The 19,733-nt window shown below is 42.0% G+C and overlaps 1 protein-coding gene across 2 annotated transcripts; it reads left to right on the top strand.

Annotated features, from left to right (window-relative positions):
- The first annotated feature begins 945 nt into the window (after positions 1-945).
- Positions 946-17,685, top strand: fam83c (family with sequence similarity 83 member C). 2 transcript variants are annotated; one of them, XM_056404891.1, is made up of 6 exons: positions 946-1,161; positions 1,510-2,044; positions 5,839-6,006; positions 7,487-7,611; positions 13,126-13,398; positions 14,758-17,685. In XM_056404891.1, the coding sequence occupies exons 2-6, from the start codon at positions 1,535-1,537 to the stop codon at positions 15,560-15,562; spliced, it is 1,881 nt and encodes a 626-aa protein (XP_056260866.1). In that variant the 5' UTR covers positions 946-1,161; positions 1,510-1,534; the 3' UTR covers positions 15,563-17,685. The 2 variants fall into 2 exon arrangements, with proteins under 2 accessions (XP_056260866.1, XP_056260857.1); XM_056404882.1 differs by having other exon boundaries at positions 946-2,044.
- The last annotated feature ends 2,048 nt before the right edge of the window (positions 17,686-19,733 follow it).

A 19,733-nucleotide genomic window follows, 5' to 3' on the forward strand; every position in this document is an offset into this window, starting at 1 on the left:
GCTCTAATGTTGAAGTTCTATAATAAACATGGGTTTTCATTCTGTGTAAAATACATGATGGGTTTATTAATTGATATTATAGATTATGACGGCAGCACAGGTGCAGAGATAATAAAATGAAGTGTCGTATGAGGTAAATTAAGTGAGATCACGCTCATTACCTGTATCTAAAATTACTGGAAACTTCTCAGTAGAGTTGTAAAATTAAGCATTTCTATTATCAGCTGTAGGAATTAATTTTTTACCAGTACACCAATATAAACACACTCTGCATTCGAAGTAAAAGTGCAAAAGCATTATCAGCAAAATGTAGTTCAAATCGAAGTAAAAGTACTTGTTCCGCAGTAAAATGTCCCTCTGAGTTATAAATGTTATTAAATATGACATTATTAGATTGTTGACACTGATGCATTCATGTGTAAGTAGCAGTTCGCTGTTGTTTTAGGAATACAATTAGGTAATTAAGTCTAGTGCTTCTCAAGCTGAGGGACAGACCTCTCACAAGAAAAATATATGTGGAATTACAAGCCACAAAGGTTGAGGAACTTTGCTTTAACTATGCTTTTTATTTTTATAAACTTATCATGTTTTTTGGGGTTTTTTTCATAAATCTTAATCTTAAAAGTAACTATTAGAAAACTATAGCTGTCAAATAAATGTAGGGAATAATTCAAGATATTTATGTTACAGAGTAAAAGTAAATAGTGGCAGAAAAAGAGAATAAAGTTCAGTAAAGTACAAGTATCTCAATGTTGTAGTAAAGTTGACTTTCTCACGGGGCTTTATTTTGAAATGTCTAACCAGAAGAAGCCTACCTGTTGTGAGCTGGTTGGCTTGACAGCAGTGGGAACGGTTGTGGTGGAGGAGGAGGAGGAGGAGCCTGACAATGCTGGAGACCAATGACAGGACAGGTAGTAACAGGTGAGCAAGAGACCCACACACACACACACACACACACACACACACAGAAGAGGTGGCCGCGGCGCTGAAAAGACTCCTGGGACTTCAGGTCCTGTCTGACATGACGGGGAATTAGAGAAGCGAGGACCATTTGAGCGTCCGGGAGGAAACGGCTCCTGATCTGGATTATTACCGCGACTAAAACCCGGAGGACAGAAAAGAAAACACTTTAAACAAATATCCGTGTAGTAAGTGTCTGTGGTGAGTTAGTGCGACTTTATATCATTTACATTAGATCTTTAAAGTGTCACAGCAGTTGCAGTTTTGCTGTACGTGCTGTGTTTGTAGTGTTGGTTGGACCTCATGGTAGATTATTGATCTGTTGTCGATCACCGGCCCGAAGGATCTGATCCAGCGTCTGTTTTCCTCTAAATGGCAGTTTCTTCTTCTTTGTCGTTGGGCCACAATGTTTCTGCAGCAGCTGAGCAGTAGTTTGGCAGCGGAGGGTTGTTTATCCTTTCATAACCCATCAGAGGATTGTTAGGGGTGTTTACTGTGAGGGGTTTTTTATTTTATTTTTTTTTATAAGAGTTGCCAAATTAATCCCAGAATTATTGCTGACTACACGAGCACCATGATCAGCTCGGAGGGCCTGCGGCCGAGCACGAACGGCAGGAAGCCGCTGGGCAAGCTCGCCTCCCGGCTGGAGGAGGTGAAGTCCCCGTGGCGGCAGGTCTCCTCGCTGGAGCTGAGCCACAACGAGGCGGCCCGGCTGGCGACGGACGCGCTGCTGGAGCAGGGGGAGAAGGAGTACCGCAGGGTGCTGGCCGAGGAGCGGGAGCTCAACTTCCTCTCCCCGCTGGAGATTCGCTACATCACCCAGCATGTGGCCAAAACCGGCGGCTGCGAGAGCAACGGCACCGGCCCCAACGACCGGGACTTCGGGGACGGAGACGCCGTGTCCGAGCTCACCTCCGGGACTTACTTCCCTATGATGTCCGACGAGGAGCCGCCGATGCTGGAGCTCGGCTGGCCGGACTCCCCGGCGAGATACGGACCGTCGGAGACGCAGATCTACTTCCAGAGGGACAAGTCTCATAACGTCAAAGACCTCATCAGGTCCCTGATCAACAAGGCTAAAAAGGTAAGAGGACAATTTAATTCAATATCATTTCATTAAATTAAAAAACAACAACAAAAAGAAGCTTTTTAAGTACAAAAGAAATAGTTTTAAGTTCAGTGTAAAGAGGTTTTACCACTTTAAAAGAGGAAACTACAGCGATAGTCAGACACTATATGACATCTGCATTCATTAACTAATATAATAATGATCTAACATTTAATCTTCTTTAAGCCAACTGTGCTTGGCCTCATTACTGTTTATAGTGCAGCTAAATAACCGCTAATCAATCCATTAATCAGAGGTCAGTCTGTTGTTAGCCTGGTCGACATGGCTGGAGGTCAAGGGGCAGCAGGGGGGGGAGGGGGGGGGGGTCCTCAGGTAAAGGTCCACAACATTACCATCCACCAGATGTTAGAGCAGCTGCGTGATGCATGGAGGTGGTTATGTAAATGACAATCCATCATAAATTCACTTTACCTTCTGTCACAGCAGTTTTGTTTGGTTTGAGCTTCATGAGCAGAAAGAGCAAACAAAACATTTTAAAATGTATTATTCAATAATAATAATGAATAATGTATTAATAAAGTTTAAATAACAGCTTTAAAGCCATTTCAGTGAACGAGGAGACATGTTGTATCCAATAGTATAATCTTTAATTCTGAAATTTTAAATAAAATGTAATTTAACTATTTTTTTGTGGGAAATTCAAAATTTTAATTCAAAGCAGAGTATTTTTATACATATGTGTATATATATATATATATATATTTATAAACCTGCCTGGAGGGGATCTTAAAGCATATCTGACATAAATCATTATTCGTGAACAGAAACATGTTGGTGTCTGTTTCCTGACAAACAACATGGTGAAGAACTGCTTGTTTCCCGCTGTCAGTTGGGTGTTTTTTGTTTTCCGTCCCTCTCACCTGAATGCATCATTTCTGCCTCCAGTGGTTTCCGCTTGGTTTGCTTACAAACAAATGCAGCAGGGCTGAGAGCCCCCCCCCCCTCCCGCTGACATGTTTGATCAGCTCTTATCTGGCTCTGTCACTCATTCAGCGGCTGACCTCGGCTCGCGGGTCGGAGGAGTTTGACTCTCTGATCTCCGTCTCCATGGTGGACATGAGCACAGGTGGATTATGAGTCAATGGGCCCCTGGACTCAGACATGTGAAAAGCCCCCCACCCTTCTTTTACAGGCGCTAGACACCCAGACTGACAGAGACTCTGTGGGTGTTTTGTATCTACCTGTAGTCGGTTTTTGTCTCTTTGTGGTTGTTCAGCTTCTCTGCGGTTGTTTTGTGTCTCGTTTGCAAATCTGTGTGGTCATTTTTTTTGACTTGTTGCGGTGTTGTTTGTGTCTTTATGGCTGTTTTACATTTCTTTGTGGTTTTTTAAGCTTCTCTGTGGTTGTTTTGTGGCTCGTTGTTGTTTGTTGTCATTTTGCACGTCTTTTTAGTCACTTTATGTCTCTTTTTGATTGTATCTGTTTATTTACGGTTGTTTTGTGTCTCTTTGTGGTTGTTTGTGTCTCTTTGTGGTTGTTTGTGTCTCTTTGTGGTTGTTTGTCTCTTTGTGGTTGTTTGTGTCTCTTTGTGGTTGTTTGTCTCTTTGTGGTTGTTTTGTGTCTCTTTGTGGTTGTTTGTGTCTCTTTGTGGTTGTTTGTGTCTCTTTGTGGTTGTTTGTGTCTCTTTGTGGTTGTTTTGTGTCTCTTTGTAGTCCCTTTTTGTCTCTTTGGTCTGTGCCCTTTAGTCCCGTTCAGTAACACCTCCATTGGACTCACTGCCACTTTGGATTCTGTAGAAATGAAATGCAGCACTTAGGCAGCATAATAATCATTAACTTGACCCTGATGGCGTATTGACTCGTTATCAGTTTAATGTAAAACGTGGGGTTATAACTTATGACTGAAAGTTCTGGGTTTATCATGAATGTCGTCTCATGATTGCTGGACTAACAGTCAAATAAGGAACAGCTGGTTTATTGAGAGCGAGGCACATGTTGCAGATGAGTCACGTCTCCACAGACTCTTCCTTCTTCTGTGTGTATAAATAGACGGGGTTTATGTGCAGGAGTCTGCTGCTAATATAAAATTTAAAAAAAAAAAAGGAATTGAAACCCGCATCAAATGTTGTGCGGAGACACGAGGAGGAGGAGGAGCCTCGTTCTCTCAGACGCCGCAGTAACACTGACCTCTTTCTCACACGCTTGTGCAGAGTCAGCAGGTGTCAGATCAAATGACACTCTGAGTGCAGTTCATCCGCTGTGTGTCGGCAGAGCCGGACTTCACCTTCACAAAAAACATTTTATAACACATTAACATCAGTTTGTTTTACAGTTGAACTGGTTTCATGTTTTAACCATCACAGGATTCACCTGAAATAAACTGGTGTATTTCCTGCACATGAATGTTTTTCCTGTTGCTTTCACTGACAGCTGATGAAAGTGTCTCTCAGGTGCCTTCAGTCAGTTGAAGTATGCGTTATTCATTTGCAAACGGTGACATGGCATGTGCATACACGCTCGTAGGCGTGTATGCATCTCATCGTGTTCTCACACACATTCTTGGTGTACATTAGTACGTTAATGTTGCATAACACACACCGTATGGAGGGCCCTTTCTTTTCTTCTCAGTGCGTATGAAGAGTGTGTTTGTAAAGCGAGACGTTCAATATTTATGCTGAATTAAAGCTGGATTACCGACGGAGCAGAGCGGGAAAATGTCCCCCGCCGCCCCCTGAGCTGCAGGGGCCCGAAAAAGCTTCAGTTTTGGGGCAGAACTCTTCGGGACACGTGTAGATAAAACAAAATCCAGGAAAAACTCCAAAGCACTCTCCTTTTATAGATGATTAAAAGCCTTTATTATCCAGGTTTAATCTTGTTAATCCTAAAAACAAACTGTGACACATTTCAGCTTCGAAGACTCGGCGCCACGATCCTGAAGCCATTTTAATAGTTTAAGAAAAGAGATTTTAAGACCCAGTTTTAATCTGTGCCAGCTGCTTTTTGGTCATTTGATTAGTGAATTTATGTGTTGTGATATTTAATTTTGGACATCTGACCTAAGAGAAGACCCTGGGTTTGGTTCTAATTCTAACCACCTGTACTTTACATTGTGTTGACGTGGTGCTTCTCCACATTAACTTATTATTTACACATGAACCGTCTGACGTGCAGAAAGCCTGGGGCCGGGTCGTCTTCCTGTAAAGGAGTAGTCGTTGGTTTCTGGGTCTCTGGGTTAAATAAAGCTGCTATTTGCTATTTGTTGTTTGTGTGCACTGCACTGTAGGAGAACCTGGAGGCATCTGGAGGGGCCCAACAGAAATGTTTCTTCCCCCCCGGGGCGTCAGGGCAGGTTAATCCAGACACTCTGTGAACGTGTTCCTCACAAAACCAGTTGTAGTTTTCTTTAAAGCTATAATTATCTTTTGTTTTGAAAATATTGAGTCAGAAATCCTTGTAGTTAAATCCGTATCTGTTATCTAAACAGTGGAGGCCCCCCCCCCCCCCGGGTTATTTTCTTTTCCCAAAATACATTTATGTATTTATGTTTGGTATAATTTTATTGACTGTAATTTAAAACAATAAGCTCTATTTCCAGTTTTCAGTTGTTGTGTTGACATCTTCAAAACCCTGAAGATGTTCAGTGATTATAAGAACAGTTTTTTAATAAGTGTCTTAAACCATAAATCAATTATCAGAATTGTTGCAGATTCATTTTCCGTCAATAGACAAATGAATTAGTCACCTAATCATTTCAGTCTACATATTATAACATTAACACATATTACCCCCCCCCCCCCTCCCCCGCTCCAGGTGATCGCGCTGGTGATGGACGTGTTCACAGATGTGGACCTGATGTGCGATCTGATGGAGGCGTCCAACAAGCGCAAGGTCCCCGTCTACATCCTGCTGGACGAGAAGCAGCTCAGCTACTTCACGGACATGTGCTCCGCGCTCGACATCCAGAACTCGCACCTGAGTGTAAGAACTGTCCCGAACACACACTCTGTTTTACTTCTGTAACGTTTCATTTCTCAGGCAAGAGACGCCTGAAAGACAGACACACCCACTGACACACAGAGACGGTGAAGATCAGCTGTTTCCCGCCTGAATATCAGTGAAAATAAAAGAGTCGAACCACAATGATCTACACTTTAGCGCTTTAGCTTTAGCGCAGACGCTGAAGGTCATGATGATAATGATGAATGAATGTAGAAAATAAGCCATTTTTATTCTTAATCAGCGTGAGCCCATCAGCTGCTGTTTTAACTCGCAATAAAACTCTGGTTTGCATCCGCTAATGAGAGAGTTGATGTTAATGAGGACACGCTGGGAGTACGTCCTCATTAAGCCGCTCTGTCTGGTGTTTTTCTCCCATCGGCCCCGCAGATTGTGTGAATCTGAAGATGGCAGCTGTTGTATCACCACTTCATGTTTGTTCCCTCGTCTGACAACAGACACAGAGAAATGCGTAGATGGAAACAACTGTTTTATGAGCGTCACAACACAGTAGAAGTGAAGACGGGGAGTAACTAAGTCTGTGTCACAGTCGGCTGCAAAGTTCAGTCCTCTTTAACTTTTCTTTGTGATCAGTCATTTTAAAGCTCCATATTTTCTTCTTCTTCTGTGGTTTATTTGAAGTGTTGATACATAAGAAGATATATTTGTGGTTTTAAGACCCAAAAACCGTCTCAGTGTAGTTTTACATCTCCTCTCTCAGGCTTCTCTCTAGAGCTCTAGTGACAACAGGTCGGTGAGCCAATCAGAAGAGAGGAGGCTCTGAGCCTCTCTTCTGATTGGCTGACTGTTTTCTGAGTGATCCAATAAAAATATAGCAGATTTCAGGTAAAAACACTCGGAGAAACCAAATCCAAGGTTTGGATGGTGGGTCCAGGTGGGCGGGGCTTGGTGACTGCTTTGTTGTGACATCACAAAGTTCCAGAAGTCCTGACGGCTGTTTTTATGTCTCAGTTTCTGAATACAGGCTGTGTGCATTTCTCTGTGGACTGAGGCTTTGATACTTTCACAGTATTAATATAGAAGCTAGAGCTGATCTATAATCACGCTACACATGGACACAGAACTTTACACTGGAGGAGCTTTAATTGTGGATGTAAGGATTTTGAGACGACGTCTCAACCGTAAAATAGTGAGTTGGATCTCTTAGTGTGTGTGTGTGTGTGGCTGTGTGTGAGAAAGTGTTTTGCAACCTCTGCTGTACAGACGTCTCTACACTGAACCTCCAGAAGTCACACTGAAGTGTTAAGAACAGGATTGGAGAGATTGTAACGTGACATGTAGCAGCCTGTAAAAAAACAAACAAGGCAGCACCGACTAAACACAGAACCACCTTCTGATTTTTCTAATTTCTTACGATCCCAGCGTGTTACTCAAATACCGTGTTTCTTCCATGTGCATTTGTTTCTAACGGTAACGCGTGTGTTTGCGTGTTTCCGTGCAGAACATGCGCATTCGCACCGTGTGTGGCGACACGTACTGCACCAAGAGCGGCAAGAAATTCACCGGACAGGTCCTGGAGAAGTTCATGATCATCGACTGTGAAGAGGTCATCGCGGGGTCGTACAGGTGAGCACAGAAAACACACACACGCACACACACACACACACACACACACACACACACACACACACACACACGTGCTAATCATTAAGCATGTACTTAATTAACTTTCTCAGCGTCTAACCACAGCAACAAGGCCTCGCCTCTCTTTTGGCCAGGTGTGCAGTATTACTTAGATGGAGGCTCTGCCCACCCACGCTCAGTGGCGGGGGGACATCATGTCCTGTCTCTCCACCTTGAAAAGATCCGGTCTATAACCCAAACAAAAAAAGTTCCTGAAGGTGTGGGGACGTTCAGTCGGAGTTTGTCCATTTCTAAACCCCATTTATTTCATATCTTTCTTTTCTAAATGCAAAACCCGACCTCCATCACCTCTGTAATACTCCAGGGGCGAAGTACCTCTGTGTATAAGGAATACTGGGTTGGGGTTATATGGACATGGACACGTTCACAATATGAATTCTGTCCATTCGTTAAAAATCCAATAAAAAGATCTTTGAGAAAAGAAAAAAGCAGCGAGTCTGTACAAAAACACAGTTTGCTTATTTTAAATGGGAGATTTCTGTTTGACCTTTTTTCTTTTCTCACTGGTTTGAAGTGTTTTTTTTTTCTCAACTTTATTTCTGATTTTTGCTTATTTTGCATTAAAATGTAGAAATTCTGAAGATTTGAAAGAAAGTTTTTAGTGGCTGTGAAGGGAACAACACATGAAGTGGTGTGTGTACGTGCAGCTGCTGTGTTTGCCGACATGATGCAGCAGTTTTTGCAGTAATTTAAGAAGGCTTAAGAAAGATCACAGATACAGTGTGTGTGTGTGTGTGTGTGTGTGTGTGTGTGTGTGTGTGTGTGTGTGTGTGTGTGTGTGTAAGAAAGCACACAAATAAAGAGACACATTCAAACTGCTAAAGTAAATAAACAGTCGACACAGGAGACGTGAGTCTGCGGAGCGCTCGCGTTTAGTGGTTTGATATTAACTTTGCATCCCTCCTGATAAGAGGAGTAACAGTGGATTACAGTGTAGAGAGAGAGAGAGAGAGAGAGAGAGAGAGAGAGAGAGAGAGAGAGAGAGAGAGAGAGAGAGAGAGGAGCTGCATTTGAAACTGCAATGAAAATACCTGAGTAAAACCTGTAATTACAGCCACACGCTCGACATGGGGATGATAACGTGACACCGAGGCCTGAGGAGTGAAGGCAGATTTCAACGTACAGTAAAATAAAGGAGTTTTAGCAAAATGATTCTATCTTTTCTTGTGGTTTTCCACATTTTCAGTTCTGATGAGAAGTTATTAGATCTATAACATGTCAGAAAGATGAAAGATCAAAAATCTCAAAGTTCAGCAGCTGGATGCAGCAGATGTTTGATATTTTTGCTTCATAATCGACTAAAGTGATTGATCGATTATCAAAATAGTTTGTCAGTCGACTAAAACTTATATTTGCTGCTTTAATCGAGTCCTGATGGTAAATTTTTAACATTTAAAAAAAAAAAGAGTTTTGAAACAGGGATTTTGTGGCAGTTCTGCTGTGAACTGATCCTTGCACTTTGCACTACAGTGTGTGTGTGTGTGTGTGTGTGTGTGTGTGTGTGTGTGTGTGTGTGTGTGTGTGTGTGTGTACAGTGTAAAACTCTGGGGATTGTAACGACTTACTGTTGCAGAGCAGAGGGAGAGTTGATAATGAAGCTTCCTGCTGTAACTGTAACTCTCAGCAAACCTGAAGCGAGTCTCAGTCATAACACACTGTTCCTTTTTGAGCTTCATGAAACTCACAAAGAGCTTTGGGATTGATATTAGAAATAAACGCAGTGCTGTTTTAAAGCATGTGTGTGAACAGAGCAGGTGGAGACGGAGCAGAGTTGGTGTTTAGGGAACATATAGTCGTGATGGAGATCTGCACAGAAACACCCCGAACATGTCGGCGTGGACGCATTTGTTTTGGTGTTGAAGCTGCGTTTTGTGTCCTGAATTCTACACAGCAGCAGAGCAGAGACGTATGAAGATGCTGCTGGGATTATATTTACTTCTCTTCACTTCTGCTGCTTCGTTACGAGCCGCCCACGCCTCTCAGACGGTCCAGGACCGGGTCCAGGACCGGGTCCAGGACCGGGTCCGATCAGTGTCTCCAGAGTCAGAAATAAACACGGAGAAGCAGCGTTTAGTTTTTATGCTCCATAAACTGTTTCTGGACAAAATGTGAGGTGCTTTATTTTGCCAGGAAAAGACGATAAGAACAGTGACACTTGTAGAGGGGACAAAACAGAGACGAAGAAACACAAGGAAGAATGACTAATTAATCAAACAGAAGCAAAACATTTGTATTAAAGTGTTCGAGTGTCGGACACAGGCAGCAGCTCTTAACTGCGAGAGAGTTTCCCTTCCTCTCCTCTCCAGGGAGGTCAGAGGTCAGCGTTAACTAAGTGTGTACAGATTCAGCAGTTTTCTCAGGTGAGGCTCAGGAAGTCCGGGTCAGGTTTCATGACTAATGATTTCCGATCAGATTCATAATTCATGAGTCAAGTATCTGACGGGTGAGATTTTTTCGTAATCTCCCGTTCTGTCATCAATCACCTGATCCAGGTGTGTGTGTGTGTGTGTGTGTGTCCCAGCCTCGTTCGCTCGTTCTGCTCTCCTTCCTCCTCGTGTCACATTCAGGTTGTTTTCTCCTCAAAATTCAGACGTGTCTCAGATTTTGACTCGGCGGTGGCGGCTGCAGCGGAGCGGGTTTATCCGTGGATTAAAGCGTGGCGTCAGAGGTGTGTGTGTGTGTGTGTGTGTGTTGTAACCGGATGGGTAACATCAGGTCAGGCATGCGGGCCGGGCCGACAGGCATCAAACTGCACTGTGGAATGAAGGGCGAGGTCTTGACGAGGTGTTGTTTTATCACCTCATTGCACCCCTCCCTCCCTCCCTCCCTCCCTCCCTATCTTCTGATATAAAAGCCTGTGAAAACACTGGGTTACCCTTTGATACCAGGGCAGTGCCCGAGTCTGTTGCTTAGAACCAGATTAGTTTATTTGAGGAGCAAATAATAAACGCTGATTCATTGCTACGCGGGAGATAACACCAGCTTCTATCTGTTAAGGAGCGGACAGGTGAGCAGAGTGATGTCACGTATCTCAGCCCACCAAAAAAAACAAAAAGCAATATCAGTTTAATTGTCGGCTATATTTTTAATATTTCCACCACTTTATTTTGTGGTCAGTAAGTCGGCATCAGTGTGTGGGAACGTGGAAGTTCAGCGGTGGGAATAAGTAGTGCCAAAGGAAAAAGGCTGCACACTGACACATGATACACTTCACTGAAACGTCCCCTATTTAGTGTTTATAAGCAGCATATAAATGTTTAATAATTGTTTATTAATGTTTTTGTGCAACAGCTGTAACTCCTCTTACGGAAACCCACAAGAAATAAATTGGCAAGAAGATTTAAGATTAAAAATAAACAGAGATTATGATTTGAATTAACTTTTTATTTTAGTTTATTTTTTTATGTTAGTGGAAGAACTTCATGAGATATAGACATTTCATATAAGTGTGACCAGAGGAATGTGAAGGTGTGAGGAGGAGAGAAAATAAGTATATGTATTTATACATAAACACACATATGTATATAATAATACTAATAATGATAACGGCAGCTGTAAAAGGAAGTTTTGTTTATTCCATATATAGTTTTCTGGTATTTGTTTTACAATGCAGGTAAAATAAATATTATATTATGTTTCTTTTTTTTCCAGTTGTTCTGTCAATGAATAGAAATACTGCAACAACAAAAAAGATAAATGTTGTTTTAATCAAAGCAGAATTTTGTACAATCCACAAATATATTTATCACCTTATTAACGGCCAAGAGTCACGTTCAGTGTCATGCAGTCGATGGTAACCGCTCCAGGAAATAGTGAGGGATGAAGTCACACCGATTTAATCTGGAACAAATTGAACTTCTATGGAAAACGTGACCCACATGTACAGTATGATTTTAATATGAGTTCTGCGGTAGAAAGGCCTCGCCGTGATTGTGCTGAAAAGAAACGTATTGACTGAGTTTGTGCAGAGGAGGCGTGCTGCGAGCAGTTCCTCCTCCTCAGAACATACCAGGAGTTTCACTCGAGGCGAATCGTCCCGACAGATCTGAGCGCTGAGTGATTTATCGGCGAGCAGAGCTGCCCCGCAGGTTCCTCGGCATCTCTGCGGCGTGCTCTAAAACACACTCGCCGTCTCGGCCGCTGAGACTCAAAAGACTCGAGAGATGAGAGATTCAGAGGAGAATGTGTCGCTCTACTTTGCTCTGCAAGTTTTTCATGAAGTCGTTTAAAACGCACTCTGAGGATTAGAGTGATGTTCTGTAAATGAAAGCGGATTCGTTAAAACGGGCCGGAGAAGCACCTTGTGCAGAATCGTAGTTTCTGTTCATTATGTCACAATCAAGACAAAACAGTGTCTCCATGTAGTTCTTCATTTCAAGACTAATATCTGTCATTTTCAAGCCATGAACTCTTCACACTGAAAAACTGATTTCTGATCAGTAATGTCTGTAGATCTGCACCTTTTTAATTCAGATTTTAACCACACAAATCAGGCTGTAAGTTTTAATCAATCTTCTAACCCTTGTCAAATTATGTAAAATAGATTTTTAAGATGAACTTTTTAATAATTTCACGTGGATGATGCATCGTTCACAGGCGTTTGCAGGGGAGTTGAATCGACCGGTCAGTTAGCGTGACGCGTACGTCAGCGTGACGCGTTATTGAGATTTACATGCGTCTTCGCAGAAGCATAATTTCGGCTTAAAGGATAAGTTCACATTTTTTCCAAGTCTGTCTCAAATCAGTTCCCCTGTGGTGATATGTGCATGGAAAAAAAAGCTGTTGGTTTCTGTAATTGTCCGTCCTCTCCGTACTTCCTGTTTTGCAGAAGTGTGACGGAGGAAAGTAACTTTAGTGCTTGATTTGTTGAACTCACTGCTGAAGCTCCATATCTGGCCGATGTGTGCCGATTCCCTCGTCCTTATTCTAAATCTAGAATACTTGGTTGCTTGTTTATCATTTCCTGCGCCTCGGGCCCTGCTGGGTAACACATATCATCCACTGGAGCTCGACCTCTGATCCTGCGTGTCCTCTGTTCAGCTGTTCAGCCGTGACAGCGTTATTTCTGCCGCTCAGCCTCAGCGCACCTCCTGTCTGCTGCTCATGATAAGCTCGTGAGTCACCACAGTGACTCATCCATGGTCCAGGAAATAGTTAAGGACTATCTGCAGTTTTATCAGCCGGAGGTGGAAGCCATCATTTAAACAAAGACAGCTGAGTGGTACTAAGTGTGAGGCACATTTTGTGTTCCATCATTTTTAGTTTTCATGCAAATGAAGACGCTCACACATGAGCTCTTGTTCTTTGAAGCACATGATGTGGTTGAATCAAACGATGAAAGTACTGTTGTATTCAAACCTCCAAGTTCATCTGCCGTCTCCTTCTGACATCATGTCTGCCCCCTTTTCTCCCTCTCCTTCCTCGTCTCCTCTCCAGTTTCACCTGGCTGTCGGCTCAGGTGCACAGCAACATGGTGATGCATTTCTCAGGGCGCATCGCCGACAGCTTCGACCGGGAGTTTCGCTGTCTGTACGCCGACTCGCAGATCATCGACTGCTTCTACAACCCCGAGGAGGAGGGGATGCCCTACTTCCCGTCCTACCAGTCTCTGATGGCCCCCGGCTTGGGCATGGGGCTGGGCATGGGGCTGGGCATGGGGCTGGGTGTGGGGCTCAGCCCGGGCATGGGGCTGGATTTAATCTCTGACAGGTACGAAGCCGGAGACCTTTATTTATTCACTTGTTATAAACTACTTCAGCTTGTAAAACATTATTTCCACATTACATTATTTATTTATAACTACTAAAAGTTATTTCCAACGTCAGTTATTCTGATTATTTCTAATAAATAGATGTTAATTATTTCCTGATTTAATCAATTAATAATTTGATCCATAAAATGTCAGAAAATAGAGAAATAAAAAAAAAAAAATCCTCATATTTGAGAAGCTGAAACCAGCAAAGGTTTGGGAATTTTGTGTTAAAGTAATAATTCAATTTTATGTTGGTTGACTAATTGTTTCAGTCCTAATTATGACAAAAATGTTTTGTTTTGCAACCAGGCTCTTGTGTAATCGTCCTATAATAAAAACTGATATTGGATTTTTAAAGGTCAATAACAGGATCAGAATGGAAAAGTAAAAAACATTCTGATTATATCATCAGCCAATAAAAAGTTTTTATAATAATAATAATACAAAACATCAACATCTTTCTGAAGAGTCGCCTCAGTTGGAGATTTAACCGTTGAACTATATTATAAAAGATGACAGTGACATTAAACAAAACAATTTTACACCATAAATCTGGAAATTTGATTAATTAATTAAGAAACTAAGAATAAAACAGAAATACTTGATTAAACTTTGATTAAGAAAAATAAGGAACAATTATGTGTAAAACATAAAGCTATAAAACTTTTCTGTGCTCCACAACTGGAATTCATGTATTATCCATTAATTTCATTTATAAAATGTCCAAAAAGCAGATGTGCATATATCATCTGAATATATGTTTAATGTTTTATGGGTTTTTTTAATATTTTATAGCAACAACAATACTGATCCTCTGTGAGTGTGTCTTCCACCACTGATAAAAATACTAATAATAAATAGTATATATAACCTTTAGCACCTTTCAAAACCAACCTTACAAAGTGCTTTTATATGCCATATTCACTACAAGTAAATAAAATCCAGCAAATGAAGCATATAGAATAGTAGTATTCGATAATAATTAAATATCACAATATTTCCCATTAAACGAACATTTTTTTAATATTAATTTAACAATTATATAATAATATGATTATATTATCGCACAATAATATCGTATATTGCGATATTTGGGCTCTACTGTATCAAGATTTTAAATTATTATTTTTTGCCCAGACTTAATATAGAATTAAATAGAATAAAATAAGTATAATAATTACAGTAAATTAAACAAATAAAACATGTAAAAACTAAAGCTTTGGCTTTTTTGGACCTTGAAACTCTGCAGTGCAAATAAACAGACAGCGTTATCTGAAACATTATCATGACGATCTTTACTGTCCCTCCTCCTGCAGACAGAGGGACAAAGTGTGCTCTGAACACTCCAGCAGCCAATCGAGTAACAGCGTCTCCAGTGTGAAGGCGGCGCCCGGGATGACCCCTAACACCGTCTACAAGGTCACTCAAGGTCACGACAAGAAGGAGCCCAACAACAACGCTCACCTCAGCCCTGAGAGGCGAGGCGGCGCTGGAGAACCAGCAGGAGGACACACCCCGACACCGGGGCCGCGGGTTTCCGCTAACGGAGGAACCAACCACATCACGATTCCTGATCGACCCCCGCCGGCGTACGGCCAGCCGATGGGCATCGAGTGGAACAAGCCCAACCCGCCGGACATCATGAGGTCGAATATCGGTGGCGCCTCCTCGAAGTTCCAGGCGCTGGGGTTGTACGACCACAAACCGGGCATGTTCCACAGCACCCCCAACTCAAACCTGAACCCAAAGACCCAGACACCCTCCCCGGTCAATGACAGCAAACCCACCCCCAAGCAGCGGACGGCCTCCAACCAGTTCCTCAACAAACTGTCAGACCGCTTCCTGCCCAACTCCAGCAAAGACAAAGACGCCTACAGAAGTGGGGCGCTGAGGTCGCCGTCGCCTCACGGCTCCTCGCTCTGGGGGGGGCCGGACCTCTCTCAGGGCGAGCCGGAGAGCCAGCAGAGCCCGCCTCCCCCGCCCTCCCCGGGCGTGTTGATGAGCCGGCAGGACCAGAAGAGAATGACGCTGGGCCACAGCAAGCTGGACCTGGTCAACCAATACAACAAGATGAAATCCAGGCAGGTGTACAGCCGCTTCGAGCTCAAGAGCACCAACTAAAGCGACTTCCTCTTCCTTCACCTTCCCCCGGTGTCTCTTCTTACATCACTACGCGGACGCTTCGACAGCCGCCCCCGCTGATGAATCAGTCCCTCGTCCTCTTCCACAGCTCTGACGAAACCAAGCCATCGCAGCCGTGTCGGCTCACAGGCTGCTGCACTGTCTCTGCAGAGTCCCAGCAGACTGGAGACTCATCGTGACTAAAACAATTAAATCAACCTGCTTTCAACTGTTTCTACCTAAATCATCATGTTTTTAATAATTAAAACAAGGTTGTAGCTGCAAGTAGATTCACGTAAACCGGTTCTGACATCATTGATCGTATTTCTAGATAACAAACACAGCTCCACCCTCCATTCTGAAGTTGTAACCCTTAAGATTTCAGTCCTGGCTGATGTGCCAACACCTGTGGTTACCATGGATACCTATGGTTTCATTTACATTCGCTCATTTGGCAGATGCTTTTTATTCAAAGCGACTTACAAGTGAGGGACATCACTAACGCTTCAGAGCGGCAGGAGACCTCGTGTAGGGACTAACTGCTCAATAAGTGAAGGAGATCAGGTGAAGAAGTGCAGAGTCAGAGTCAGTCAGACATGTGACGGTGTTACAGGTGTAGAAGAAGGAGAGGGACGCCACAGCTCTGATAGGAGTCGGTAACAGTTTATCAGCAGGTGTCGGTTTAATACTGCAGCAGCTGCTGTATCTGATCACAGAGCAGCCAGACAAACCTCTTGTCGGTTTCATAAAGAAGTCGGGCGATAATAATCATCAGCCGGTGGTTTCCCGCACAACAGCTGGACAGGTGGTTCTGTCGCTGAGGAGTTGGAGGCGTGCAGCTCCTCCGAAGACTGGGTTCATGAAACTCTTTAGGATTTTAACTTTTTAAAACATTTTTGGCTTCAAGATGAAAATTAAACCAGATGATTTTGCCTTTTTACAAACCAAAATTTATACTTAAATACAGACAATCCAAAACAAAGCTGTAACTTATTTCAAAAATATTCTTAACGTCAAAATCAGCTTTGATTTTCTTGTATTATTTGATACAAACATACAAAAAGAAAAAAGAGAGACACAGAACAGAGTATCAGGAATCAGTTTGTGTAGAGACACTGTGATTTAATGAAACCCTGAAAGTCATAAAAACCTCCTCATCCCTTTTCTCTTTTCTCTTTCCTTCAGTTCTAATTTTATTTTCTTACTTGTTCCTGAAACACTCCTGTATTATAACATTTAACAACACGTGCCTTGATTCGTTCCGCCTTAAAGGTTTACAATCACATTTTCTCCAGTGGCTAAACAAATAAGTGTTAATTAAGGTACACACGCCTTTGTTCGTTAAAGGGAAATAGAAAAACAAAACAAACCTTGATGTAAATAGAAGCAGCGCGGCAGTTTTCCTGACGTCAGGTGTAAATGTAGAAACTGAAGGGCTCTGGTCAGTTTGAGAAACAATCTGCATGTGCGTCCTACAGGACTGTTAACGGACACATATTGTTTTTTACTATAAACAGCATTGTTTTTTTTCCACATATGTAGATTTGTACATAAGCTGTTAACACAATTACACACAATTAATAATAATTGTATTATTTACATGTGTTTTCTTGTAGTTTTTTTTTGTGCCGATGTACTCGGGGCTTTTCCAGATACTTCCTCCTCAGCGTGGGGCAGCGGCTCAGACAGCTGACTCTTGCTGTCGTCACCGAAGCAATACCGATCGACAGTGATCGATTATTTTGGTATATGTGTTCTCATGTTGTGTTTTTGTTTACTGCTCGTTTCAGTCGGTAGTGATGTTGTTTTTTGTTGTTGTCATTACTACCAAGCTGAATCAGCCAGACACTTCACAGACATTGATTAATTAATGCCTCACATTCGTCTTACTGTCCTCTGTACTTTATTATATTGTATATAGCACATGAACTGACCGTCAGGAATTTGGGTTATTGTTAAAAAACAAACAAACAAAACAAACAGTTCTTTTAAACTGATTTTGTTAATGTAATTTTATTTTTACAATATGTTATTTACTGGAGAATGTGAACTTTCTGTGCTGATGTTGGTCTTAATTTGTAAGATGAACATTTAAGGTTTTAATAAAAATGAAACAGTTGAGACGTTACGTGTCGTTGTTTTATTTATTTTTTTGTCCAGTTCTTGAAGCGAATCGTTTTGTGCAGCCGTAGGATTTTGTAAAGCTCCCAGAACTCTGTCTTCTTCTTCTCTGTCACCATAATCTACCAATCGAAAACAAAAGTCTGATCTGTAAATCATTTAATTTTAATTCAGTTCTGATTCAAGTGAGTTACTTCTTCACTAACAGAACTACTGGTTTGGTTAACTGTGAATGAATGATGCCAAGGCCGTCTTGTGCTTTCTAGCAGGTCAGTGAAGCGAGGATGTTTGCAGGCCATATTTAGACCCATGTGTGTTTGTGTTTGTTTGTGTGTGTGTGTGTGTGTGTGTGTGTGTGTGTGTGTGTGTGTGTGTGTGTTCGTGTGTGTGTGTGTGTCAGGCACTTCAACAGTGGAGATCAACTTTCCCCGCTGAGCCTCTGTATGTTTTCCTGCCAGGAAATCCAGCCCTGGGGCCGGGTCACGGGCCGCAGACCGAACAATGTGACAGAATAAAAAACGCTTAAAGGACAGAAATATGAAACAATGGAGCATCCAAGAAACTGAGCGCCAAACGTCCCAAAACTGGACTGAACAATGATATCGCCACACTCCAGAAATCCATCGCTCATGTCACAAACCCAGAGACCGAAATATCTCTGTTTGTGGAGGAAACAAAGACTAAATGGAAGATTATTAACTGGTCTCTCTGGGCCGTCAGCAGCTACTGTGTCCTTGTGTGCATGCTCATTTTGCATGAGTACGCATCAACATTATACCTCTGTTAGAGAAACAACATTAGACTCCCTGCTTTGCTCGCATGTTAAACAGATCAATGTTATCAGCTCAACCTAAACAACGTGAGTCCTGGGTTTGCCACGTCCTACAAACATTTCCAGCCAAAGAAACCTCCTTAAAATCCACTCTAAATATCCTTAAGGTATCTCAGATAAATCTCAGCCCCAAAATTAAATAAGATACGAAATAACACTCCAACCTAAACTGCATCAGTCCTGTTTTTAAAGTAGGACAATAGCAGTAGCATTGACACGATCTTTTAATCCTTTGGATTAAAGAATCCCTGCTGAGTTTTGACCACTAGTAAGGCCACAGAGCTGTTTATCCATGAGTGGGTCCTGTTTTGTTTATCTCATGCTCATGTGATGCGATACACAGCTCTGCCATTGGTTTAAACTTATTTCACTGATCTACCGGTGGTGGTAAATTGCCTTGAAGTGCCAACAAAGACAGCAAGGATGAAGAGTGTAAGATAATGAGCTAGTCAAAGACCTGGATTTCAACGTACCAAAGTATCAAAAACACGGATATTAATATACCAATGAATGAAAAACCTGGATATCAATGTATCAAAGTATCAATAACTTGGATATTAATGTACCAAAGTATCATAAACTTGAATATCAACATAACAAAGTATCAAAAACCTGGATATCAATGTACCAAAGTATCATAAACTTGAATATCAACATAACAAAGTATCAAAAACCTGGATATCAATGTACCAAAGTATCATAAACTTGAATATCAATGTAACAAAGTATCAAAAACCTGGATATTAACTTACTAAAGAATGAAAAACCTGGATATCAACGTATCAAAGTATAAATAACTTGGATATTAATGTACCAAGGTATCATAAACCTGGCTATCAAGGTATCAAATTTTATTTGCAGCAGCTGGAGCTCAGTATTTTATTTATTCATATTTCTTTATTTATTATTTCATGAAATATGAATGTCCTCCAAACACCGGCGGTGCTAAGAGTAGAAATAGAAACCCGGAAGTCTCCAGCAGTGGGCATTCCCGGTCATCACACACAGGAGCTGAAGAAAGTTTGTCTCCCTCCTCTTTGACTCCAATATCCCCATTTTCAGGTATGTGTCCCGTCATGACAGCGGTTCGTTTTTTGCCAGTGCGTTAGATAAATGTGTGCACCGTGCTCAGCGACATGTTTTGTACTCGAGTGCGTTCGCGTATTGCGCAGTAATTACTTTAAATCACCTGACGACGGTTAAGCTAGCTAACATTAA

This window comes from Seriola aureovittata, chromosome 2 (assembly GCF_021018895.1).
Source record: "Seriola aureovittata isolate HTS-2021-v1 ecotype China chromosome 2, ASM2101889v1, whole genome shotgun sequence".
Classification (NCBI taxonomy): Eukaryota; Metazoa; Chordata; class Actinopteri; order Carangiformes; family Carangidae; genus Seriola; species Seriola aureovittata.